General features: G+C 44.3%; 1 protein-coding gene across 3 annotated transcripts in view; it reads right to left on the minus strand.

Annotated features, from left to right (window-relative positions):
- Positions 1 to 8,563: 8,563 nt before the first annotated feature.
- trip10a (thyroid hormone receptor interactor 10a) overlaps positions 8,564 to 26,335 on the minus strand; it is a 28,660-nt gene continuing 10,888 nt past the window's right edge. Inside the window, exons 1-15 of one of the 3 annotated variants that reach the window (XM_014203921.2) lie at positions 20,987 to 21,102; positions 19,837 to 19,893; positions 19,532 to 19,620; positions 19,261 to 19,408; positions 18,728 to 18,790; positions 17,932 to 18,036; positions 17,610 to 17,738; positions 17,260 to 17,406; positions 16,876 to 17,073; positions 14,783 to 14,953; positions 11,298 to 11,407; positions 10,946 to 11,078; positions 10,583 to 10,704; positions 10,341 to 10,480; positions 8,564 to 10,237 (exon numbers count right to left, since the gene is read on the minus strand). In XM_014203921.2, the coding sequence (XP_014059396.1) occupies positions 10,086 to 10,237; positions 10,341 to 10,480; positions 10,583 to 10,704; positions 10,946 to 11,078; positions 11,298 to 11,407; positions 14,783 to 14,953; positions 16,876 to 17,073; positions 17,260 to 17,406; positions 17,610 to 17,738; positions 17,932 to 18,036; positions 18,728 to 18,790; positions 19,261 to 19,408; positions 19,532 to 19,620; positions 19,837 to 19,842 (1,713 nt within the window). In that variant the 5' untranslated portion in view covers positions 19,843 to 19,893; positions 20,987 to 21,102 and the 3' untranslated portion in view covers positions 8,564 to 10,085. Of the gene's footprint in view, positions 10,238 to 10,340; positions 10,481 to 10,582; positions 10,705 to 10,945; positions 11,079 to 11,297; positions 11,408 to 14,782; positions 14,954 to 16,875; positions 17,074 to 17,259; positions 17,407 to 17,609; positions 17,739 to 17,931; positions 18,037 to 18,727; positions 18,791 to 19,260; positions 19,409 to 19,531; positions 19,621 to 19,836; positions 19,894 to 20,986; positions 21,103 to 26,335 lie in introns of those variants that run through there. The other 2 variants (XM_014203920.2, XM_014203923.2) reach the window with 2 other exon arrangements.

Raw genomic sequence — 26,335 nt, forward strand, 5'->3', positions numbered from 1 at the left:
GTCAGGTTCCACCCACACTCTGTGCATCATTGTGATTGATTTTCAGCTTATTCGCTACAGTGAGACGTTCAGCCCGGGGCTTCAGAGAGGAGGAATCAGAGGTGGTTCTACCAACAGATTAATGTCTGTGTGTGTGACAGTGTGGATTCTGTCTCTCCCACACAAAGCAATGTTCCGGCTGATGTTGACATTCAAGGTGTCACGCATTCACTGAGAAAAGCGCATCAATTTTTTTCCCCCCCTCAGTATATGTGTATACTGCAGGGAGAATGCAAACAGTCAAGAAAGAGGAGGACAGCCAATCTATCTGACATCATTGAACATGCTTCTTCCCTGCTTGTAGAACCACACTTACAAACGATCTCTGTCAGCCGTACAGCATATACAAAAGAACATAGTGCTGAAGTTTTATCCGTATTGATGTGAAGCATATAACGGATGCTACTGGTGGTGAGAAAGTCATTCACCTGCCCTTTCAAAGTGTGGCTGACTGGGCAGAACTAGTGTCTAACTAACTAACCTGTTTCTGCTGCTACAATTCTGTTCCGTCAAGTCGTTATCAACCAGAAGTAAAAGTCAACATGGTCTGCCTGATATCCCTGCATAGTCCCAAACAATAACGTATAAAGGTTTTATGAAGTATTCATAAGCACTATAGAGATACTTTCTAAGCAAAGTCATACTTTTGTGCATTCATGGTGATAAAAGATCCTTAGTAAGGACTCCCTACATCTGGTGTTTGCTCTGCTGCATTCATAACAGCACCGATGAAATTTCAGCTTGGTGAGAAATGCCGATATTATGGACTGCTTGTTGCCTTTTCTCCCTCCCTCCCTCCCTCCCTCCCTCCCTCCCTCCCTCCCTCCCTCCCTCCCTCCCTCCCTCCCTCCCTCCCTCCCTCCCTCCCTCCCAGGCAGGCAGGCAACAGTGGGCTCTCTCTCTCAGGCCCGTGGCCCATCAGTCCAACCCAGAGCATAGCTCTGAGGGGCCATCCATCACAGGGCCCGCCCCGCAGCCAGGGGATAGATTTCCGCTTCCCCGGCCCACTCATCAATCACCACGGGCTCCCCTGCATACCCAAGCAGCACAGAGAGGATAAGGTGGGAACGACCAGGTAATGTCACAACTACTAGTACGAACCTGCCAGGCAGCTTGCACTAAGGTGATAAACATATACACACAGAACACTGCTTCTGAGGAGACCTCCATGAAAAACAGTATAAACCAGCAACTGAAGAGGACTTGCATTTCTGTACACTATTCCATTTTTGCTTTGGATTAAATGAATACCAAGTATGTATAGTGTAAAACTCCACCACGGTTGGAGATATTCTCTCAAACTGTCTAAAATGGGATTCTGTGATCAATGCAGTGAGTGAAAACGGGTGGAGCCAACTGATGCAAGGAAGAGAGAGACCTGAGACAGTGCACACTACAGTGATGATACGAAAAAAAGGAGGGAGCTGATGCAACAGGATAGAAAGAGCAAGATATGGGGAATGGGGGCAAAAAAACAAAGCTGCTGTGGGGGTGTGTATTGTGGGTTACACCACTTCAGCACATCAACTGTAGTGGAGGGAGAGGGAACATATAAACAGTACTTACTGTATTGAGTATGAGTCCAGCTGTTTCTGGTACTGCCGCTGCTACAGGCACACTTGCAATTAAAACCTCTAATTAATCAGAGCTATTTAAAGAATCCCATTCATCCCCCTCGGCAGGCAGAGCAGGCAGGCAGACAACCAGAGAGCAGGCAGGCAGACAACCAGGCAGGCAGACAACCAGGAAGCAGGCAGGCAGACAACAAGAAAAGGCAGACAACCAGGCAGGCAGACAGACAACCAGAGAGCCAGCAGACAGACAACCAGGCTGGCAGACAGACAACCAGGCAGACAACAAGGCAGGCAACACAGAGCAGACAACACAGAGCAGGCAAGAGGGAAAGATTAACTGAATGTTCTCTCTAATTTACCTTCTCTCCCTCCATCCCCCACTTTTTAGTTCTGCTGTTCTCGGTTTTCTTTCAGAGGCCTAGCAGCTGCTTCCAGAATTATTGCATAATGAGAGATTGGATATGCATTCGTTTGAGGAAAGGGCTGGCCCAGAGCATAAAGATGTGGACTATTATAAGCAGAGTAAAGTTTGATGTTTGTTTGTTTACAGTTCCAGCATAGCATTCTCAGCATTGTATAGTGTTCTGGAAATCAATCGTGCAATACAGTACATGGTTTCCGTGACTGAGAATCCACTGACGGAAGTTCCAACCCCACACACAGAGCTATACCAAAAACCTGAAGCTTTTCCTTATTTTCTCCAGTGCCTCTTTCTCCAGGAAAATGGAACTGATGGTGGATCTGGCTGTTGAATCTTTAATCACCAGTGCTGTACTCCACACAGACATAATATCTTGTTTTGTTGGAACATGCAGGAATAAAGAGCAAGTGTGATAGAAACAGGCTGATGGTGGCTGACGGAGACAGATTTCCACTGGAGATAGTTACAGAGGATCAGCTTGTTACTCATATCTACAGTGTATATGTTCCCATGTAGCTCTACATCTACAGTAACTGATCAATAATCATCAGTTATCGGTTGTTTAATGGATACTCTGATATTTAACAGCTACCGACAAAACCACAGGACATCTTAGTTGGGAGTTGAGGTTATACTCTTTACCCATGAATTCAAAAGCTCCTGCGGGTGATGCGCCATGATCTGCCCTGACACAAACACTCCCTATCTACGTAATGAATATGAACTGGGTGGGTTGAGATTAGTAAATATAAAAGCACTAAACCGCAATTAATTGAAAATGAAACATTTTTCAAAGTATCTCTCTTTTTCAAACAAGTATTGCAGGGCTGTCTACAATTTCAATTTCAATTTCATCCCGCTGAAAAGATAGAACAAATATTATGGCTGAACTCAAATGTGCTGGTTGATAAAATACCTGTATTTATGGAAAAGGGTATTTTGTTTTTTAAATGATATTGTAAATTGGAATGGTAGAGTTATGTCTTTCATGGAGTTGTCAAAATTGTATGAGAAGGTCTGCTCAATCCAAGATTACAACCAATTGATTACAGCATTACCCCAAAAATGGAGGAGGCAGGTGGCAGTGGGAGGAGGTAGGGAACTGGTCTGTCTGCCTAGTATAAACGATCAAACCTGGCAGAGGAATAAAAATGGCAGAAATAGGAAAGTATACCAGTTTCACCTGAGTACCAGGATGTTGAGAGCTGTGCCGTACAGATTGCAAAATAGTTGGGAAGAGATTTTTGATGTACTGATTCCATGGCACAGGGTATATGAGTCGATATATAAAATGACGCAAGATTCAAGACTTTGTGCTTTTCAGCTAAAATTATTGTATTCTTGTCACCAACAAAATGTTGAATATCAGTGGCATACAGTCATCGCAGCTCTGCAGATTTTATTGTGAGGATACAGAATCAATAGATAATTTGTTCTGGTATTGCCCTCAGGTAGCCTGTTTCTGGTCTCAGGTTCAGGAATGGCTGAAAAAGCATAACATTAATCTAAAATGTACCCTAGAAATAGTATTGTTGGGAGATTTGAAGAGACCTGGTCAGTCAATTACTAATATACTAATACTCTTAGTAAAAGTATTTATCTTCAACTCACAATCTGTGGATTCTATTTGATTAGATAGACTCAAATTGTATGTTAAACATCAAATCAAATCAAATGTATTTATATAACCCTTCTTACATCAGCTGATATCACAAAGTGCTGTACAGAAACCCAGCCTAAAACCCCAAACAGCAAGCAATGCAGGTGTAGAAGCACGGTGGCTAGGAAAAACTCCCTAGAAAGGCCAAAACCGAGGAAGAAACCTAGAGAGGAACCAGGCTATGAGGGGTGGCCAGTCCTCTTCTGGCTGTGCCGGGTGGAGATTATAACAGCACATGGCCTAGATGTTCAAATGTTCATAAATGACCAGCATTATCAAATAATAATAATCATAGTAGTTGTCGAGGGTGCAATAAGTCAGTAACACAAGAGTAAGTGTCAGTTGGCTTTTTCATAGCCGATCTTTGAGAGTATCTCTACCGCTCCTGCTGTCTCTAGAGAGTTGAAAACAGCAGGTCTGGGACAGGTAGCACGTCCAGTGAATAGGTCAGGGTTCCAGCAGGTCTGGGACAACAGGTCTGGGACAGGTAGCACGTCCGGCGAACAGGTCATGGTTCCATAGCTGCAGGCAGAACAGTTGGAACTGGAGCAGCAGCACGGCCAGGTGAACTGGGGACAGCAAGGAGTCATCAAGCCAGATAGTCCTGAGGCATGGTCCTAGGGCTCAGGTCCTCCGAGAGAGAGAAAGAAAGAAAGAGAAAGAGAGAATTAGAGACAGCATATTTAAATTCACACAGGACACCGGAAAAGACAAGAGAAATACTCCAGATGTAACAGACTGACCCTAGCCCCCCGACACATAAACTACTGCAGCATAAATACTGGAGGCTGAGACAGGAGGGGTCAGGAGACACTGTGGCCCCATCCGATGAAACCCTCGGACAGGGCCAAACAGGTCGGATATAACCCCACCCACTTTGCCAAAGCACAACCTCCACACCACTGGAGGGATATCTCCAACCACCAACATACCGTCCCGGGACAAGGCCGAGTATAGCCCACAAAGATCACCGCCACGGCACAGCCCAAGGGGGGGCGGCAACCCAGACAGGAAGACCAACGTCAGTGACTCAACCCACTCAAGTGACACACCCCTCCCAGGGACGGAATGGAAGAACACCAGTAAGCCAGTGACTCAGCCCCCGTAATAGGGGTAGAGGCAGAGAATCCCAGTGGAAAGAGGGGAAACCGGCCAGTTTAGAGACAGCATCACAGGATAGTTGAAAGATATATATATATATATATATATATATATATATATATATAATGCGTAGAAATCCAAAGAGGGTGGCCAGCAGAGATAGGTGGGATGGGCTGAGGGTTGGCATGTGGAATTGGAGACAAGTGGGAGTAGAGTTGCTGGGCAGAGGGTAGCATGACGGTCAAAGATAAAAGTCAACAACAACAAAAAGTCTAAAAATGTTTACAAAATAAAGTATGTTTGAATGACAGTGGCTGATGCCGCGCAAGTATTCGCAGACATGCATATACACACACTCTCATTCAAATGCACACACGTGCACATAAATGGACACACACCCATACACACATGTAAATAGTGACATACATGCACTCAAACATATTCAGTTGGCCTTGCTGTTATTTTTTGTGTTGTCCTTGATGTCTTTGCTTTTTGCATTGGGGTTTTCTGTTTTCCTTTGTCTTTCTCTTTTTCTCTTTTGTTCACTTTGTTGGTGCATTGGGAACGGGGCGGGGGGTCTTGGAATGGAATTATTGTATTGGGGGGGGGTTGAGGGGCAGCTCTTGGGGAACTGTGGGGGGAACATGGAGGGCGGGTGGCCTGGCGGTCGGGAGCTTGGGCCGGTGGCTGAGAGTGACAAACATAGTAACCAAGCACAACACACTTCACATGTACCTAGGGTTTCCTCGTAAGTGAAGCCTGTTTTGTTCATTTTCTCGGACAATTCAATCTACATCCAAACATGAAACTAAATATGTTGAATTCCCATGAAGAACTCATCCAACTCAAGGAGAGCAAACATCTACACTTAATGCACACATGGATATCTGAGAGCATGAACATCAGTGTTGACATTGAGCCCAAGTACATCAAATGCACACACATCGATACAAATCCCTTATGCAAGCAGGTCGCCTATCATACATTACCTAGTAGATCTCCAGCTATCTCTGGTCTTGTCTCTCCTGTTTACTTTTCCTCTGCCTTGGCACTACATCTCTTGTTCCATCAGTCTCACATGCCTATTGAGGAATCCACCATCCCTTCCTGTCATTTAGTCTTTGAACAGCTTATTTTTAGGGGAAGAAGGGATCATTAAGTTTGTTTTAAGCACAGGAGCTTTTCCTGCTCTCCCACCTTATTGATTGATGAATAACGTCCTGAGTTGATGTATCGTTAGCACCTTTTCACAGAAAGAGCAGTACAGGGAAATAACATCGATATTATTTTGTTGACCGTTTGTCCAGATGCAATAGGCTTAGGCTACATGAGAACACAGACTACAGGTTGGCACTCTGACCATGTGAAGCCCCCTTATCTCTGACAACCGCTGCTGCTTGCAGGGAGATATTTTAAATGATAAAAGTTTTAAAATATCAGGCTATCCCTTGACATTCAGAGGGCAAACAACGAGATGTTCCTTTCTGATTGGAGGAAGTCTACACCGTATAGCCTATCTGCTTGGTTTCTTAAAGCCACAGTCTAAGTTTTCCAGTGCCTAGTTTGAACAAAGAAAATAAACTTGCACCATCCCGAAGAATTCTGACCATAGCCCAAACTTTCCAACCTCTAGTGGAGCGATTCAGCCTCCCACCTCAACAGTGAGGACAAAGTCATCGTTAACGCATCAGTTATGACAACAGAGGAACCATCGGATCGTTTATCAGTCGCAGCGAGGAATGCTTCTTTACAGGAGAGGCTGATCCCGTTACCCGGGCAACCCCAATGCGAGGACAGGCAGTTTTATGGACCATCTGACCTTTATCGTTCTGGAGAGTAAGACTAGTGCATACAAATGACCAAGCTCAATCAACTGACCGGTCAATGCTGCCTGGTGGTCACTTGGCCTTGAGCGCAGCAGCAAGCCAATTAGGTGTTAGAAAGGAAAGGTATAATTTCCTCTGTGAGGGCCCCCATACAGAGCATCATTATTATTCAAAAGATCAATCAGTTATTGAAGGACTTTTAGATCACTAAAAAAAGTCCTTGTTTTGATCAAGCAGAGGCCAATGTTCGGAATGAGCGCAAGCGCACCGTGATTAGCAGGGCGTGCGTGAAAATAACCTCTGTAGTTGGTATGTTTTCAAGTGAATAGGTGTTAATGATGCATGCAAATTATTGGTGTACATAATATTAAACAGGTTTAGGAAGGCTTAATAAATAGTTTGAATACCCCGCTCAGAGAGAGCAGGATAGAGGACGAGGCTATTTGGATATCAGATCACAAGAAATGATACACTACAGCAATAGTGCCATCTGCTGTGACTCTGCTATACACTCTAGAAATGAGGGGTTCAACAAGGGTTCTTCTAAGATCCTCAAAGTCCTTTGAAGAACCTTAGGGTTCTTCACAATGAAAATTGTCCCTAAAGGTTTCTTCAAAGAACCCTGTTCTTTGAGGAACCTCCTTAGTTATTGGGGGTTCTTGCAGGAACCTAACTGCCCAACAGAAACATTTGGATTTTAATTTGAGACAGCAAGGGCAGTCACTTAACTGAAAAATGTAAAGATCTCCTCAATTTAAGGTAAGGTTTGTCCCCTGTATGATCTAAACTGATATTTTTTTATGATGATACCATCTAGCTTTTTATATTTGTGCAAATCTTTCTAAAACAGAAAATGGACAATTCAATGGATATCAATTGAGAAAGAGGTAAGAATATGTAGGCTATAAGAATATGTTGAAGGCTAGCTGTATTGGGTGCAGATGACTGAACTGCTCACTTTTGTGTCTGCAGGAATACAGATGAGGAGGCATACAAAGTTATGTCAATTGGTATTGGTATGCAGATCAAATTTAGCATCCTCCTCCCTTACTTCTTTAATGAATACCCCATAGGCCTCTACATGATGGACATGGTATGTGTATGACACCCATTAACACAGGTTTTTTGAATTCACATTTACCACAAAAACCAATGTATGAATACCTGTCATGTGCATGTTTTGTTAATCATCTGTATAATTACTATTTTTGGGATTCACAGACTTCACCCTCCCTTCACCTCTGATGAATGTAACAGGAAACCTGTTAAATCACCATACACTGCAAAATCATTCTGGCTGTGGATACATCAACACATTAACCATTTGGGGCGGCAGGTAGCCTAGTGGTTAGAGCGTTGGGCCAGTAACTGAAAGGTTGCTGGACTGAATCCCGAGCTGACAAGATAAAAATCTGTCGTTCTGCCCCTGAACAAGGCAGTTAACCCACTGTTCCCCGGTAGGCCATTATTGTAAATAAGAATTTGTTCTTAACTGCCTTGCCTAGTTAAAAAAATGTAATAACATTAACACACCAGAGGACTTGGGGTTCTGCTGGGAGTTTGCCTCATTTAGATTTTTTTATTCTGCTTTACAACTAAAATGATAATTAAACACTGAAATATTTATATGCATATTATTAACAACAACAACAGGGGAGGGGAAGGGGAGGAATAGTTAAAAAATGTACCCCAAAAGGTTATTTGAGGATCCATTAAAAGGGGTTCTTTGAAGAAGTTTCAAATTTGAAGAACCCCAACAGCCTTTCCCTTTAAGAGTATGTACATGCACCTGATATTTCTAGGCATTTTCTCATCTCATTCAAATGCATCTTATTTCTTGGGGACCAACTTGCTCTCTTATAAATAATACAACGGTTGGCTCTATGCAAGACAAACATTCGCAATAAAAAAAGACATGAATAAATGATACAACCACTTGAACTTTGAAATGTGTGTTACATTTATTAGTCTTAAAAACAGAAGACATTTGGATGTTAGGTATATACACAATGCTTTTAACCAGAAAGGCACCTTGACATGCGAGTGAGTTTTTACGTTAGGAATATTCCTGCGTGGCTCAAAACTGGAGTGTCGTTTAAACTCCAGACAAAATGGACACATTCACCTCACGAAGATACACATCTTTATTCATAAGGTTAAAAAGCTAATAAGACAATAGTGGTGTAGTGATAGCTAAAATATATTATTTTATAACAAATACGATAGTCTTAACGCTGCACATATTCTGTCTGCAACAATTTACTGGTATCCATCTCACCTCTGGATACAGACAGTCCACTGTGTTTGCAGGGAAAAGTACAAATGGGAGTTAACTCCTATGATATAAACCAAAACATGCCTTAAACTTTAACTCTTTTAAATGTAGCAACCTACACATACTTAATAAATTATATTATCTCAATACAAACAATTCATTATTTACCATTCAGAATCAAGAGCTATAAAAGATCTCTCGTATAGGCCATTTATGTCGATGGCTTGAAACTGAGCTGTAGTGAAGATACGGCTGTGATTGTCTGAAACATTTCTTTATTGCTATCAGTATGTGCATGTCTCTCTAAGGGGGCTTTAATATATACATACACACACACACACATCAGAGCACAAGGAAATAAAGTCACGCTAACTGGTGAGTATATCTGATCTGAATAGTGGCTTTCCTACTGAAATGCAGTGCCCATAGACCTGTGTTGAGACACTTCCTTTATCTGAGCAAATGTTCTTTGTCCAAAACGCCGTGTGCAAATATGAAGAAGAGCAAGAACGTGATCAGTTAACATTCTGGCTGCATGGGAGTGATAGAGAGAGTAGGTTATACTTACTTATCCTGGCTGCTGTTCAGTAGGGAACACTGTAGCACTGTGTTCTCATTGGACAAGTTCAGGTAGTACCTCTGTTTCACTCGGTTTCAAAACGTTTTATCCTTACTGAACACAACCCTGATGTCAAACGCTCCAGTACGGCCCTGACAACAGCACTTCTCTTCCTCCTCTCACTGTGAAAAGGAGAAGCCTTCCCACAGTGAGGTGAGGGCATATGGTCATGTTGGTTGGTGCAGCATTCTAATCTAGATCATCAGTCCTGCTATGATATCTACTACTAAACCACAACCACAAACACACTGTGATAATATCAAGGAGAACTACGATGAAAATGTGTGGCTTGTGGTAAGTATAGTGACCTGGTACCGACGTACAAGCCAGAAGGAACCAAAAGCACAATTGACTACATCTTCTCTGGCCAGCAGAGGGGAAAGAAATCATGGGTGCGCATCTCAGTGAGGAAATCAAAGCAACTCGATTGGCCCTAGTAGTCTCCTTACGGACACCCAGATGGTACCGCCCACATTGGTCCCATGAGAGAGCTGCCACAGTATTTTGGAATCATCGTCAGTGATGATTGGCCGTTCCCTCGGGCCTCGTGTGGGTGGGATGGGTGTCGGGTCACTTGCTGAGGCTGATGCTGACGTAGGATGTTGGGATGTAGCCCTCATTCCCGTTGGCCCTGCGGACCCTGGTCCAGCCATCACCTTTATCCTCCTCCACTACAGACAACACCTCCCCCTCCTGCATGGTGATGGTCCCCTCACTGGCACCTAGCAGGGACATGACAGCATGTTACACTATCGCCATGTACAAGTGTGTTATACCATAATAGTGTTGAGTACATTAGTGTCATTGTGACCCATCCACACCTACCTGGGAAGTTGTACATGGCTGTACATTGGCCGATGGGAGCGACAAGCTCCTCCACTTCCTCCTCAAAGTCATCGTCAAACTCGGCGTAGATGGCATGAGAGGGATCTGGGGCGCCTTCTTCAGAGTGGGTTCCGTCAGGGCTGGAGGGAGAAACACACATGTGCTTAATAATAAACATAGATATACGACTACAGTACATTCACTGACAGCCATGAGTGAAGCCTCAGCGTCTGGTTTCTAACCTGTATGGTTCGTGAGTGCTGCCGTTGTTGTTGGAGTGAGACCTGTAGCTCAACGCATCCTCTCGCAATGTATCTCTCCTGAGCACCAAATCCCCTCGCCTTCCTGCCTCTGACAGCCATGACTACGAAACAAAGCACGGAGGAAATATACCAGTGTTTCCTAAAGACTGTGCTCGTGACAGATTGTGAGTGAGACCAAGTCAAAGAGAGGGGAAAAGGGTTAGTATATTAAATTAAGGAAAACATGAGGTCTGTGTTTACAAAGAACTATGTGAAGAGGTAACAAACAATATGTATTCTAGCTTGAATATGAGAACATGGCATGCAGTACATGACTGCGGCCAGTAGAGGGGAGTCCATTACCTCATACTTGTTGAGCTCTCCTCTCAGTCTCTCCATGTTCTGGGCTGTCTGGTTGATCTGGGGAGACAGGCTGGCAGGGTCTCCCATCTGGGGGTTCTTCTCATACACATCCTTCATCTTCTCCAGGGCCTCACTGGAGAGACACACACACAGAGACAGAGCAACACAGAGAGAGAGGGAAAGAGAGAGAAGATGAGAGGTGGATTGATTCTCTGTGGAAATGCATCCCTGTGGAGTGCAGTAATTGGTAAACAACACACACACACACACACACACACACAATGTTGGGAGCAGTTGTCAGTAGTCACAGAGATGGTTGCCACAGCAGTCAGTCAAACTCCCCCACACACACCTCTGGTCCACTTCTTTCTGCAACTCCTTGCCAATGTCATCTAGTTTCTGTTGTAACCTCTTCCTGCGCTGCTCGGGGGGGAGATGGCCAAAGTCCTCCATCACCGTGGGCTGAGAAAACGCACAGGGAGGAACAGTCACTTTAACACACACACACACACACACGTTCTCTATCACCATGGCACGTGGTAGGAGCGGAAGACACCCCGTCACCCACAACTAGCTCTGGCATTTCCTCTAGTCTGTGGTCATGGTTCAGCTCAAGGGAAACGGTTGATGACTAGAAAACATACTTAACCTCTAGTAACGACATTGTTCACTCTAAAGCAAAAACAAACAGATATACTTCGTTTTTACAGTGAGCTGAACCCAAAACCACCACCATTTTCACCCATATAATTCTTCCCAGCACCTTCCCATTGGCAGCACACCCACCCAAATAAGAACCTGTTTTTAGGATCTCTTCCATTGGGTTTTGTAGTGAACGTTTAAAGGAAAGAGGTTATCATAGTGACAGACGAGTAATACAATGGAGGTAAACTGAAGCCAAAATATCGGTCAAATTGTACAAATTAGATAATGTTTCTCCAATGCTGCAGTGACTTGAGTTAAGTGTTGTTACACCCCTAATCCACCAGGTGGCCACCACTTCAACTCTAACTCCAAACGGACAGACAGACAGGCCATGTTTTCAGCCCTCTGCTTCGCATCCAAAGTTGAATTTGAATCTGGCTGTGTTCCAGTTCATGTGCTAGCAGCTGAACTACAGCGTGAACATTCCAGCATTGATTCGAGAAGGTAAACAAGCAGACTTTAGTGTGACGTTTGAGACCAAGATGCTTGTTCAATTGTACTGATGGAGAGGTGGTCATGTGTGAGATTCCCCGTCGATGTGAGAAGCTGAGACACCCTTTAACACCCCACACAGACACCACTCTAGTATTACCATTACTATGATCCTCTCTGGAGTGAGCCTCTGAGGGAGAGAGAAACAGACAACGTGTGTGTGTGTGTGTGTGTGTGTGTGTGTGTGTGTGTGTGTGTGTGTGTGTGTGTGTGTGAGAACTGGGTGTTTCGAGCCCTGAAGGTTGATTGGCTGAAAGCCGTGGTAAATCAGACTGTATAGCACGGGTATGAAAAAACATTTATTTTTACTGCTCTAATTACATTGGTAACCAGTTTATAATAGCAATAAGGCACCTCGGGTGTTTGTGGTATATGGCCAATATACCATGGCTAAGAGCTGTATCCAGGCACTCCGTGTTGTGTCACGCATAAGAACAGCCCTTCGCCGTGGCTTATTGGCCATATACCACAAACACCCGAGGAGCTTTATTGCTTAAATATATATACAAAGTGCATTCGGAAAGTATTCAGACCCATCATCTTTTTGTTATGTTATCAGCCTTATTCTAAAATGTATTAAATAAAACATTTCTCATCAATCTACACACAATACTCCATAATGACAAAGCAAAAACAGATTAAAACTGTTTACATAAGTATTCAGACCCTTTGCTATGAGACTCGAAATTAAGATCAAGTGCATCCTGTTTCCATTGATCATCCTTGAGATGTTTCTACAACTTGATTGGAGTACACTTGTGGTAAATTCAATTGATTGGACATGATTTGGAAAGGCACACACCTGTCTATATAAGGTCCCACAGTTGACAGTGCATGTCAGAGCAAAAAAAACAAGCCATGAGGTCGAAGGAATTATCCGTAGAGCTCCGAGACAGGATTGTGTCGAGGCACAGATCTGGGGAAGGGTACCAAAACATTTCTGCAGCATTGAAGGTCCCCAAGAGCAAAGTGGCCTCCATCATTCTTAAATGGAAGAAGTTTAGAACCACCAAGACTCTTTCTAGAGCTGGCTGCCCGGCCAAACTGAGTAATCGGGGGAGAAGGGTCATGGTCAGTGACCAAGAACCAGACTGTCACTGACAGAGCTCTAGAGTTCCTCTGTTGAGATGGGAAAACCTTCCCGAAGGAGAACCATCTCTGCAGCACTCCACCAATCAGGCCTTTATGGTAGAGTGGCCAGACGGAAGCCACTCCTCAGTAAAGGCACACGAAAGCCCATTTCGAGTTTGCCAAAAGGCACCTAAAGGAATCTCAGACCATGAGAAACCAGATTCTCTGGTTTGATGAAAACAAGATTTAAACTCTTTGGCCTGAATGCCAAGCATCACATCTGGAGGATATCTGGCACCATCCCTACAGTGAAGCATGGTGGTGGCAGCATCATGCTGTGGGGATGTTTTTCAGTGGTAGGGACTGGGAGACTAGTCACGATTGAGGGAAAGATGAATGGAGCAAAATACAGAGAGATCCTTGATGAAAACCGGCTCCAGAGCACTCAGCACCTCAGACTGCGGCGAAGGTTCACCTTCCAACAGAACAACGACCCTAAGCACACAGCCAAGACAATGCAGGAGTGGCTTCAGGACGAGTCTCTGAATGTCCTTGAGTGGCCTAGCCAGAGCCCGGACTTGAACATCTCTGGAGAGACCTGAAAATAGATGTGCAGCGACACTCCCCATCCAACCTGACAGAGTTTGAGAGAATCTGCAGAGAAGAATAGGAGAAATTTCCTGAATACAGGTGTGCCAAGCTTGTAGTGTCATACCCAAGAAGACCCGAGGCTGTAATCGCTGCCAAAGGTGCTTCGACAAAGTACTGAGTAAAGGGTCTGAATACTTATGTAAAATGTGGGTGTAGATTGATGAGGATAAAAACAAAACAACGTAATTAATTTTAGAATAAGGCTGTAACATAACAAAATGTGGAAAAAGTCAAGGGGTCTGAATACTTTGAATGCACTGTGTATTCAGAGTATAAAAAACATGAAGGAACCCTGCTCTAAGGTTAAAGAAAGATTTTTAAGCCTTGAGACATGGATTGTGTGTGTGTGCCATTCAGAGAGTGAATGGGCAAGACAAAATATTGAAGTGCTTTTGAACAGGGTATGGTAGTAGGTGCCAGGCACACTGGTTTGTGTCAAGAACTACAACACTGCTGTGTTTTTCACGCTCAACAGTTTCCTGTGTGTATCAAAAATAGTCCACCACTCAAAGGCATCCAGCAATCTTGACACAACCGTGGGAAACATTGGAGTCAGCATGGGCCAGCATCCCTGTGGAACGCTTTAAAGACCTTATAGGGTCTACGCCCCGACAAATTAAGGCTATTCTGAGGGCAAAAAAGGGGACGCTGGGGGGGGGGGGCACGACTAACTCAATATTAGGAAGGTGTTCTTAATGTTTGGCATACTCAGTGTATGACACCTTCAAATATTCTGTTTTTCCACTCTGAAAGGTCAACACCTGAAACCTAAAACATTTTGCTCATTAATTTAGTCCGTTTTGATTGGACGTATTCAGTCATTTCCTGGAACAATAAGACAGAACAGGTTGATCGACCAAACAGGTTGGCGGAGGCCTTTGTGAGGAGACGTTGTGGCCCCTGACCCTGATGACTCACCGTTCGCCCGAGGGTCCGGAAGGAGGATATTCTGGGTTTTACTGTCTTATTGATCTCCTTCAAACAGTACGACAATGGGTCCCGGCCAAACTTGGGGGAGGGGGGTCCGTTAGCGGGCGAGGGGGCGGGCGGCGTGGACAAGGGGGTGAGTGAGGAGGGGGAGGGAGAGAGCTGGGGTGGGGTGAAGCACAGACACCCAGGGAGGGGGTATGCAGGGGAGGGGGTGGCATGGAGGGAGAGAGGGAGGGGAGGGAGGACAAAAACAGATGACAAGGGAAAGAGAGAGAGACACCATCAACACCTTAAGCACACCACACAGAGAAGACAACACTGCAGCAGTTACCCCTGCAGAAGCCCACAGTCACCGGGTCATTCACATAACGCCACAACACCAGCAACGAAACACCAGTACAGCACCACAGCCCCAACACCAACAAAACACAAGCCACGATGAAGGGTAGAGTAGAGTGAGCCTACGTGAGGAACAAGATTGACAGATTGGAGTGGACCAATGGGAGGTTCCATTGGTTAACCTCAATCTGGACACAGACACACAGGTAGACTGAACTATGTACAAAGGACACCCTATACGTCTGGGCCTGGTATACATGCTTGTAATACGGGTAATAAGACACATGGCAGGTCTCTAAGCTGGTGGGAACTACTGAACGTTGGCATGATGGTGTAACCACATGACCAAGTGAGGAGCAGTGAGGGAGAATATAGTCAACTCGACAGGCTGGTTTCTCAGACACAGATTAGCCTAGACATACGGTAGTCCTGGACTAAATAGCATTTTAACTAGGAGCTGTTTGAATCAGTGTTGTGCAGTGTTGTGCAGTGGGTAGACATTTTACAAATTACATCCAAAGCTCTTTCTCACAGGCCAATATGAAAGTTAGCTCTAATAATTACTGAACCAATTCCTTGGGGAGAGCAGGAGCGATGACACAGAGCGGTGCACCACACAGACAGGATGGGAGGTGGGCGCGGTGTATTAGAGGAACAGGATTGGACAGCAGTCAGCAGGGTAGCCAATCAGACATGTAGCAGGAGGAAAGTGCTGGAAGAGACTGGAGGGAGGGGAGAGAGAGATGCAGCAGTGGGTAGAGGCTGGCCATGATGTAGGTTAGCTAGGTGTTAGTTTGCTGTCCTCTCAACATTCCTGTCTAGTTTATTTTCAGTCATTTCAGAGTGGCTCAGGAGGCCTGATTAAGGGACATGTATTCTAGATCTAGACGTCCTCTAGTGGTCCAACGTCATCCGTGATCTCCAACGACGGTGTAGAGAGAACACAGCAAAAATGAGGTGACCTGGAACTAGTCATCCCTCCCTGTCCCACTATCATCCCTGATGGTTGGCATTTCCCAAAGGTGTCATTGTGGTGCTTTGACTGCTAATGTTATAGTCCAGGCCAGTATAATACAGTATAATAGCAGTGTGTTTGTAGCGGAAAATTCAATGTGTTTGTGCCCGTCTGTGCTGATGAAAGCACAAGCTCTGCAGAACGCTGCCTGCCAGTAGAGTTGACCTATTGGAAACCACAGTCAGTCACACGCTGCAGAAAGTCAGAGGGGGCTTATTCACAGACAGGCCAGGGACACAGCCATGCACATACCAGTTCTAGAAAGGTGTGTGTGTGTGTGTCTGTGTGAGAGAGAGAGGGGGGCCATGCAGTATGTACATGCAGAGCTCTGGGAACAGGAAGGATTGTGTATGAGACCACAGCTTCAGGACCAAAGTGACAGAGGTGGTCCCCAGAGGTGGTCCCCAGAGGTGGTCCCCAGAGGGACGTTCCCAGACACTGTCTCCCTGATTCAGCCCCTCTGCCTCAACACTGACACACACTGCTCATGGTTTATCTACCTGCACCTTGGAGCGCTGATCATTTCAAACACTAAAGAAATCCACTCCTTCATAGGAGTGAAATCACCTGATTTGGGCATGAATTGTAGATTAGGATAATAATGTCTATTCCTAATTCAGAGTGTTACTCAGCTAGTCAGAACTGAGTCATGGGAGTGGGGTGTTCCAGGGGTGTAAACTAGCCATTGTGTCTGTGAGGAGGAGGAGTGGTGCTACTAGCAGCCTACCTTACTCTTCTTGCTGAACAGCCAGAACGGTTTGCTCCTGTTCTTGCCCAGCAGCTCCAGGGGGCCTTTGGGGGTACCGAGGGTGCCCAGGCTGCTGTCTGAGGAGGTACGGTTGATGCCCTGACTGTAGTCCTCAAAGTCCAGGTCCCCAGGACGCTCAAAGCCTGACTTGTACTGCTCTATAAGAGCTATGGAGTCCTGCAGGGACAGTAGGTTACATTATGACAGTGAAACACAGACCAACAATACCAAAGCATTTCAAAGGATTTGTGTTTCATACCCATTTCCCTCACATTCTGTCAAACTTCATTGGACCACATGCATCTACGATACGTTACGTCTGGGTTTGTTTTGTATACATGCAGTACAGTACGGCCCACTCACATTCCTCTCGTTGACATTAGTGCCCGCTTTAGTGACGCCCTCCAGACACTTCCCGATAATGGGCATCACGTGCCTCTCCGTGTCTGAGAACAAGACGTAGCCCTGCGCCAGCTTCCTCACCCGCCTCTCATCCATGTCCTGGAGTTTCTATCGGGAGAGGAGGCACATACAGGACGTCACTCAATCAGATCTGCCACGTCTTGGTGCCTGATTACAGGAGAACAACCTCGAAAAGGTCTGCTGTGTTTTTAGTGTCTGTTGAACCAAATGTTAGCATTTAAAATAGTTCCAGCAGAAGGAAGGAAAGCTAGGCTAAGGTCAGGATGGACAGGTGAGAGTCTCTGCCTTACGTTGAAGATGAGAGGCATGTCGCTGAAGTAGAACTGGCTCTGCTCCTTGTTGTATTTCTGCAGCTGGGCGGCGTAGTCGTTCTTACACTCTTCCGCTATGTGTGTCCTCATGTTGGCCTGCTGTTTGGCCTGGACACAGGTAACAAAACAAACACACAGGTCACACACAGGTCGGTCTGGTGGCTCACATTCCACTGTTTAAAGGGGAAACAGGACAAGTAGGACAGCTGGATTGTGTTCAGTAGGGCACACCGTAGGAAAACGTTTTGCAACGGAAAACGAAAACCTGTGTTCTTTTTATTCTGTGTTGGTGTCCTACTACCTTCTCGACGTCGGCCTTCGTAGCGTTGATGTCCTGGTCAGTTTTCTCGGCATACTGAGCAGCTTTGTCCGCTTCCCGCCACTCCCTCTCAAAACGTTTCTTACTCTAAAACACAGAGAGAGACAGAAGCACATCCATGTTGATCTTAGCTAACCCAATACTGTGCTCTGTGGGCATTCTTTGAATGGAATAGAATAGAATAGACTCTACTATTGTGTACAAGCGAGACCTCTGCTTCACCCAAGGCTAGTGAACACTTGCCCTATGGCCACTAGCACCTGGCTTTACTGAATGGGGCTGGAACATCAGTGGTTTAAGTCAGTGGTGCTGACCCATACAGTGACGAGCAATGGGCTGGAGTGCTGCTGGCTTCTGGTCTCGTTTTGGTTCCCTACCCCTGCTTTAAAAAGGAGCTCCTCATCTCTTTTTACTGTATATTACAAATACTGGTCACCTGAGTCACCACACACACATGCATGCACTCACAACTAGTGAACAAACGTCCCTTTCACTGATGTAACAATGACCCCACTTACAGCAGACAAAAAGCAGACAATATGAGAGAGCATTCAGAAACATTTGACTGCTTTCACCGCTATAGACAATGGAGGACAGTGACTGGACAAAACATTGCCCTTTGACTGAACAGAAAGAATAAACAGTTGTTCACTGACAAGCAGAGTATAGGCCTACTGTATAGAGAGGATGTATACATTAGTATTCTACCAACAAAGTAGATTTTCCCTTTGGAAGAGGGGAGTTATTGGCTGACGGCCTGACATGTAAACAAACTTACACTGTCGAGCTGCTTATAGGTGCTCTCCAAACTCTGCTGGGCTTTCTTGGCCTCCGACAGATGCTGCAAACAGACAAACAGAGAGAGGACACATGAGACACCAAGAACACTAGGATGATAACATGACGGTCCCTACTTAGACAGGGCCATTGGGTACAGAATACCACCAAAAACCACTGAACAAAACAGATGGTAAACAAATAGCAGCCTGTCTGTCTGTGGGTCATGTCTACTGGGAGACTTTATAGTGTTTGTGTGCGTTCTATATTCCATTGGGGTTGGGCCAAGGCATTCCTCTCCTTTCAGAGGACGACAACACGACAGTGACCACCCCCCCTACGAGACAACCCAAGTAAGGCTACCTTTGTGCCTTAACAGAGGAACCTACAAATCTCTGCTGGTCCTTCCTGTCTCCTTCATACTCTCCCTCCCTTTCCCTAGCTCCCACCCATCTTCACTCGCCCTCACTATAATAATCAGAGTTTTGAACTCCTCCATCCTTCCCTCTCAGTGTGAATCTCTCTCTCTCTCACCGTCTTGCGCTCCATCTTGAGCTCCTGCAGGTACTTGGTGAGTTCGATGCAGATGTTCATCATCATGTTCTCAGCAATCAGCTCCCTCTGTCCTGCGTAGTCGTTCATCTCATTCAGGATGTCCAGGAAGGACTGGTGGTTGGAGAACCTATGGGAGGGGGGGGGGGGGTACAGAAGAGATGAGATCTGTAATGGATTTTGGTGTTGAGAGGAAGTTACATACACTGTTGCTTAAATAGCTGTGTTAGCCAGGTAATGATAGGTCCATTACTTCCTTATTCCCGTTTCCCTCTCAGGGGGTATAGTAGCAGTCATTTGCATTGCTCTGCAGGTGCTGCCATAGCCTCTCCAACTACAGTACTATAGACAGGAAAGCAGTTTGAAAACACGTCATTGAAATTACGTCATGTATTGTTGGTGTTTTATTGTAGTCAAGCTTTGTTTTCCTTCTCTATGTCTGATTAGGAACTGAAAGTCCTATTGAAGATCACAGCTGGCCTGGGCAGGTACAAATACAGCACATGTATTTTATGCACACACACACATTCACACACACACAAGCCCACAACAGCTCACCTGCATTCCTGTTCCTCTTTACAGCCTCGTTTAGGATTGTATTTCTTTGTTAGATTTCTGTCAATATTAGGAGAGGGGGAAGATATGGTAAGTAGTCTGGAAGATTGAATATGTCAAAAGCACAGATGCAAACTGAATTATCCTAAATGATAGGAAAACACAACGCATCAAATTAGGATATCTATTCAAATCTCAATGAAGAAGTTCTACCCACCTAAATTGGTTACAGTTTGTGTTTAATAGAAATGATTCAATTTAAAATCAATCCACACCTCTAAGAAACAACACACAAATATTTGCTTCTTGTAGGCAAGACCGCCCCAGTCCACTGGCACAGTTGATCTTTCCTTTTTGACGTTTTTATCTCAATATCAAATCATTTCTAGGTAACAATTAATTACCTCACTGTAATTGTTTTGAATTAAAATGGTCAAAAAGAAAACAAAAATAGCTCAAGCAAGAATTCTGCTAAGACTGAGTGGTCTGTCTGGGAGTGGTCAGAGAGGAGCCTAATGGGAAGGATGTGTAACCTGAAAGCTAGCTGTTATTGGTCTCCTATTAATATCTAGGTCTAAAAAAACACCCAGCCAAACAAGCTCTTACACTAAAAGGGCATTATCATAATTGTCACAATTTCACTGTATTATTCCAACCTCACTGTGGTAATATATATATAAAAAACAAAGGATATCATGTTTCTGACTGCACTGCCCTTTTAAGGGAAAGCCAATGCAAAATGACAGTCAAGAAGGACATCCATGTAAAAACAGAGTCACTTCTCCTATTCTTCCTTCTTTCATTAGAGCTCTCTCTGACCACATCCTGTCCATCATGTGCCAGTCTGCTCCCACTTCCTCTCCTCTCCACCAGAGCACAGCAGCAGATACTGACAGACGCACTCGGAGTGAGAGTTAGGAATAGAGAAAAAGGGAGGCAGTAATGCAGGCTCAAGCTTAAGAATGAGGGCAGTGTTTCTGGGACTGTCTGGGCTGGGGCAATGCCAACAGGGGGGAGACAAGTTCAATTCTGCCCCAAACTAGTCATAAGACACCACATACATTTCATAAAACAGCTTTTGAGCACAAACATCAACTGCTGTGGGCACACACGCAGGAATGAGGTCTGAGGAACCATGAAGAATGAGGCCTACCTCAGCTGCTTGGCATAGTTCTGCTCTATCTCCGTCCTCTCCTTCACAAACTTGACATACTTCTCTACCAGTTCCAGTCCGGATTGCGTGTGCTTGTCGATGATGTCATATTGGTCCTGGGGAGAAGGAACATGAAAAAGAGAGAGAGAAAGCGATATTATGGACGATACACACGAGATGCATGACAGCTCATCACCATTCGATAAGAAGGACAGGGCGCGTTCCATTGGATGAGTGACGTCATCTAAAAGAATGCTGGATATTAAATCAGTCTGAGGCAACATTTAGTTTACAGACTGTTGATACTGAATCTCAAGTCACCATATCTACCCAAATGTTAAGCCTTCCAAGAATTCTCTACATATGCACAACCATTGACCCCAAGCCTTGAGGTGCTAAATCAGGCTGCGTTCTGCTGCTAAAGAGAGGGGGAGTGGGAGAAAGTGGGAAAAGGGCCAGAGAGAGAGCGAGAGGCCACAGGTAGGAGGACGACCTTTTACCGACAGGAAATAGGAAGCGCCCCAGTCTTGCACTTCCTGTGGTACGTGGACTCCGTAGAAACATCCCAAATATGAATTGCATATAAATATGAATTGCATAGAACACCAAACAACCAATTGATTGCCGCATTACTGCAAAATTGGAGGAGGCAAGTGGAAGGGAGCGAAGGTAGGGAACTTGTTTGTCTACCCTTTAAAAGGCCAAAATTGGCTAAAAGAAATCGTCATAAATTGAAAAACATACCAGTTTCATTTGAGGACCAAAATGTTGACAGCGGCGCCATACAGATTGTAAAAAAGAAGAGATTTGATGTACCGATTCTATGGGACATGGTTTATGAACTGATACAAAAAAAAAAAAAACACTTGAAGAGTTTTTCAATAAAAAATGTTGCTCAGCTCAGCAGATGTTTCTACGAAGAGACAGTATCATTAGATCATTTATTCTGGTATTGCCCCTATGTAGCTTGTTTCTGGTCACATGTTCAGGAACGGCTGAAAAATCACAACATTTACCTCAAATTAACCCTACAAATAGCACTGTTGGGAGATTTGGAAAGCCATAGTCTATCAATCAACAATACAATAGTTTCAAAAATATTAATCTTTAATTTACAATCTGTAGATACTATGTGATTAGGAAGGTTCAGAATCTATGTGAAACATCACAACACAGTTGAAATCAAGTTGAGGGAGCGTGCAATTGGCGTGCTGACTGCAGGAATGTCCACCAGAGCTGTTGCCAGAGAATTTAATGTTCATTTCTCTACCATAAGCCGCCTCCAACGTTGTTTTAGAGAATTTGGCAGTACGTCCAACCGGCCTCACAACCACAGACCACGTGTAACCACGCCAGCCCAGGACCTCCACATCCAGCTTCTTCACCTGCAGGGTCGTCTGATGGGTGGTGGGAAGGGGGTGCTGAGGAGTATTTCTGTCTGTAATAAAGCCCTTTTGTTTGAAAATACTCATTCTTATTGGCTGGGCCTGGCTCCCCAGTGGCTGGGCCTGGCTCCCCAGTGGCTGGGCCTGGCTCCCCAGTGGCTGGGCCTGGCTCCCCAGTGGCTGGGCCTGGCTCCCCAGTGGCTGGGCCTGGCTCCCCAGTGGGTGATCAAATGGCCACCTGACTATTTACATTGACACCCCCCCCCCCCCTCCATTTGTTTGTACATTGCATATTTAATAAATAGCGAGTAGCAGCAGTCACTTCACCCCACCTACATGTACATATTACCTCGACTAACCTGTACCCCCACACATTGACTTGGTACCCCCCCTGTATATAGCCTCGTTATTGTTATTTTATTGTGTTACTTGTTATTATGTTTTACTTTAGTTTATTTGGTAAATATTTTCTTAACTCTTCTTGAACTACACTGTTGGTTAAGGGCTTGTAAGTAAGCATTTCACGGTAAGGTCCACACTTGTTGTATTCGGCACATGTGACAAATGAAGTTGATTTGATGCCCTCCAAGACCCACCCATGGCTGCACTCCTGCCCAGTCATTAGACTAGGGCCTAATTTATTTATTTAAATTGACTGAGACTTCCTTATATGAACTGGAACTCTGACAAATCTTTGAAATTGTTGCATGTTGAGTTAATATTTTTGTTCATCGGTGTATATTCTTGCTGTGTAACTATTGTTAAGAAAAGAAAGAAGTATGTAAACTGTGTATATAATGTACAAAAAATTAAAAGCTGTAAAAACAACATTTATTTTTGTCCTCCGAAGAGGGTGGTGGATGGGTGAAACAAAAAAACGAAAACGTAATGCATCGTTATTTGATTTCCCTACACTTCATAAGCAAATACATCGTCAACTCACACAAGAAAAACAAAATAGGCTTGCTACCACACGTATAATGAACAGAAATTCCCACACTTTGATATGCAGTGAGGAGTCTTCTAGTCTCTTTTCTCTTTAGTTCCTTTTTTGGCTGGGTGCTTCATGGCCAGTTCAAGCACAGACAAGCCTGTTAGAGAGTGATGATGATATCAAGGAACTCTGTAGTTACAGTATGGAGGAGGGCCATTTAATGGGAAGAGATTCCTATCATGTTGGGCCATGTTCTTGACCCATCCTACTCCTTCAAAAGGGCACACGAAAAAGAGAGTGAACAAATAACACCCAAGGCCTTTGATTTGAGAAGAACACGTGAACATGTGGGCTTCTATGAGACATTGCGAGCGAGTTGCTGTATGTGTGCATGTGTATAACACAGAGGACTTTTTTTTTTTAGAAGTCTGATCAAATGTTTTGGGGCAGGAAAATGAGGGCCACAGCACACAGTGTGATCTTTTTGTGTTCACCCTAAACACCACCAAGAAACGAGGAGAGAACGTACCAACTGCTCGGTTTACATCCCAGTTTAACAGAGTCCTCCTGTCTTAGAGGTTAAGTTGTAAATAAACCAAGCTGATTGTTGTTTCACAACCATTCGGTCTACTGCCTGGGATGGGTGTCTTCCACCACACAAACATAACCTTGTTTGCCCTCGTCATAAGACCATTTTGTTTAGAAATTGGTTCCAATTTAAAGTTTCAGTAAGCTAGGACATTCAGTTGGGCTTTTCATTAGCATACTGTTGGCTTCGTGATAGCATTTAGGACACGTCGAAGAACAGTAATCTTTCAAAGACTGTAGGCCTATCCATCCATGTTGGCCCTGCTTCAACCCAGCAGCCTGTGTCTTCTACCTCCACACCCCAACTCCAGACAGATGAACTTGTAAAGGCATCACCCTAGGCATGGGAAGTCATCCTGCTCAGTGGTGGAAAAATTACCCAATTGTCATACTTGAGTAAAAGTAAAGATACTTTAATAGAAAATGGCTTGAGTAAAAGTGAAAGTCACCCAGTAAAATACTACTTGAGTAAAAGTCTTTTCAAATATACTTACGTATCAAAAGTAAAAGTAAAAAATACATTTCAAATTCCTTACATAAAGCAAACAAGATGGCACCATTTTCTTTTTTTTGTATTATTATATACAGATAGCCAGGGGCACACTCCAACACTCAGACATCATTTACAAATGAAACATGTGTTTAGTGAGTATGCCAGATTAGAGGCAGTTCGGATAACCAGGAATGTTCTCTTGATAAATGTGTGAATTAGACAAATTATTTTAGAAATTAACAAGTACTTTTGGGTGTCTGGGAAAATGTATGGAGTAAAAAGTACATATTTTCTTTAGGAATGGAGTGAAGTAAAAGCGGTCAAAAATATAAATAGTAAAGTACAGATACCTCCAAAAACGACTTAAGTAGTACTTTTAAGTCTTTTTACTTAAGTACTTTACACCACTGATCCTACTCCATGACCACAGAGAATGTTTCCTACCTTAGTCACTATCTTTCATGAACTTTATAAAGGGACCGTCTGCCATGCTACATTTTTTTTACAGTCCTGGATTGTGGAACACACACAGAGCCTGTCCTCACTCAGTCACACTAGCAGCCAGGGTTAATATCCATGCACTGATCTTTCACACTGAACACTAGGTGCCGAAAATAACTGCTGGATTAACGGCAAGGAAAGCAGGGGACAGATGCCACAGAACAGGCAGCACAGTTGGCCACGAACATTACTGGCCAAACACAATCACAACCAATTAGGCAGTCTGGCCATTGTGGCGAGAGAAAGAACGAATGTTGAATGAATGTTTTCCAATAGTCTCCCTCACACATAAATACAAACATATGAAAACCTGGTTAGATCTGTGTGCAAATTGAAGTCATTCTCTAAATTACCAGCTAATAAAACCTGATAGGAGAAGGTACAGTAAACTACCAGCTAATAAAACCTGTTTGCGTTTGCATGTTTTCAGAGAAAAGTAGAGGTATGAAGAAATGTCTCTTGGGTTAAAAAGTGAAACAGATGTGGCAAATATATCCATATAAATAAATAAATAAATACATACAAGAGCATGGATAGATGAGATGTTTTGAGTTCATTAAACGAGGTCAAACCTAATTAGGTTGCTGGTGCTTCATGCAGCACAGCACTGAGGATGGAAAGAGGACATGAGGAAGAGAGAGGCCCAGGGGGAACATGGGTAATGAGGTCAGAACCTACTGTCCCACCCTCCTCTCTGTAACGCACCATTTACATATTCACTATATGGGAGGTGTGTGTGTGTGTGTGTGTGTGTGTGTGTGTGTGTGTGTGTGTGTGGAGGAGGTCAGATCACTGGGTAAGTGGTGGAGTAGCCATAGCCTAGCTCTCAGATAAACAGTGTAGCAACATTGAGGGGCAGTGTGTTCTCGGCTTGATTTTCTAGTGAAAAGACTGCTTGTTTCTCTGTTTGTCTTGTCCATTGTGTCGCCTACCAGCTACCACTGTAACTCACTCTTGTGCACATTGGCTGGGGAATCCATGACAACCAGTGGCAGTGAACAGAGGTTGAAATCGACTCATTATACTCATTAAAACCATGTGAGATCGATGAGCGAGAACAAAGATCCATCCAGCTATGTTAAAAAGTAAGCTATTGTACTCTAGTGGACAGCAATCCTGGTCCTTGAAAGCAAGTGTACACTACAGTGTTTTCCCAGGCTATTTTAAACTCCTCAATTAAGGTATTGGTGGTCAGTAATTAGCCTAGTTGGCAGACTCTCTCTCCAGGACTAGAGTTGGGTTGGTGACCACTGGCATGCTCAGTACAGTGCACTGTTGAAAACATTGAAGGATCTGGAGTAAATGTGCCATCGTGTAACTGATATCATTCAATATGTCAACTTCAAGTCAATGGTAGGGGACAATATAAGTTGCAAAAAAAAATGTATTCGGAGCAAAATTACTACAGGGTAGCAAGCAAGCGAGTCGGAGGCCGAAACTTCTCTGGT

Source organism: Salmo salar, chromosome ssa06 (genome assembly GCF_905237065.1).
Source record: "Salmo salar chromosome ssa06, Ssal_v3.1, whole genome shotgun sequence".
NCBI lineage: Eukaryota > Metazoa > Chordata > Actinopteri > Salmoniformes > Salmonidae > Salmo > Salmo salar.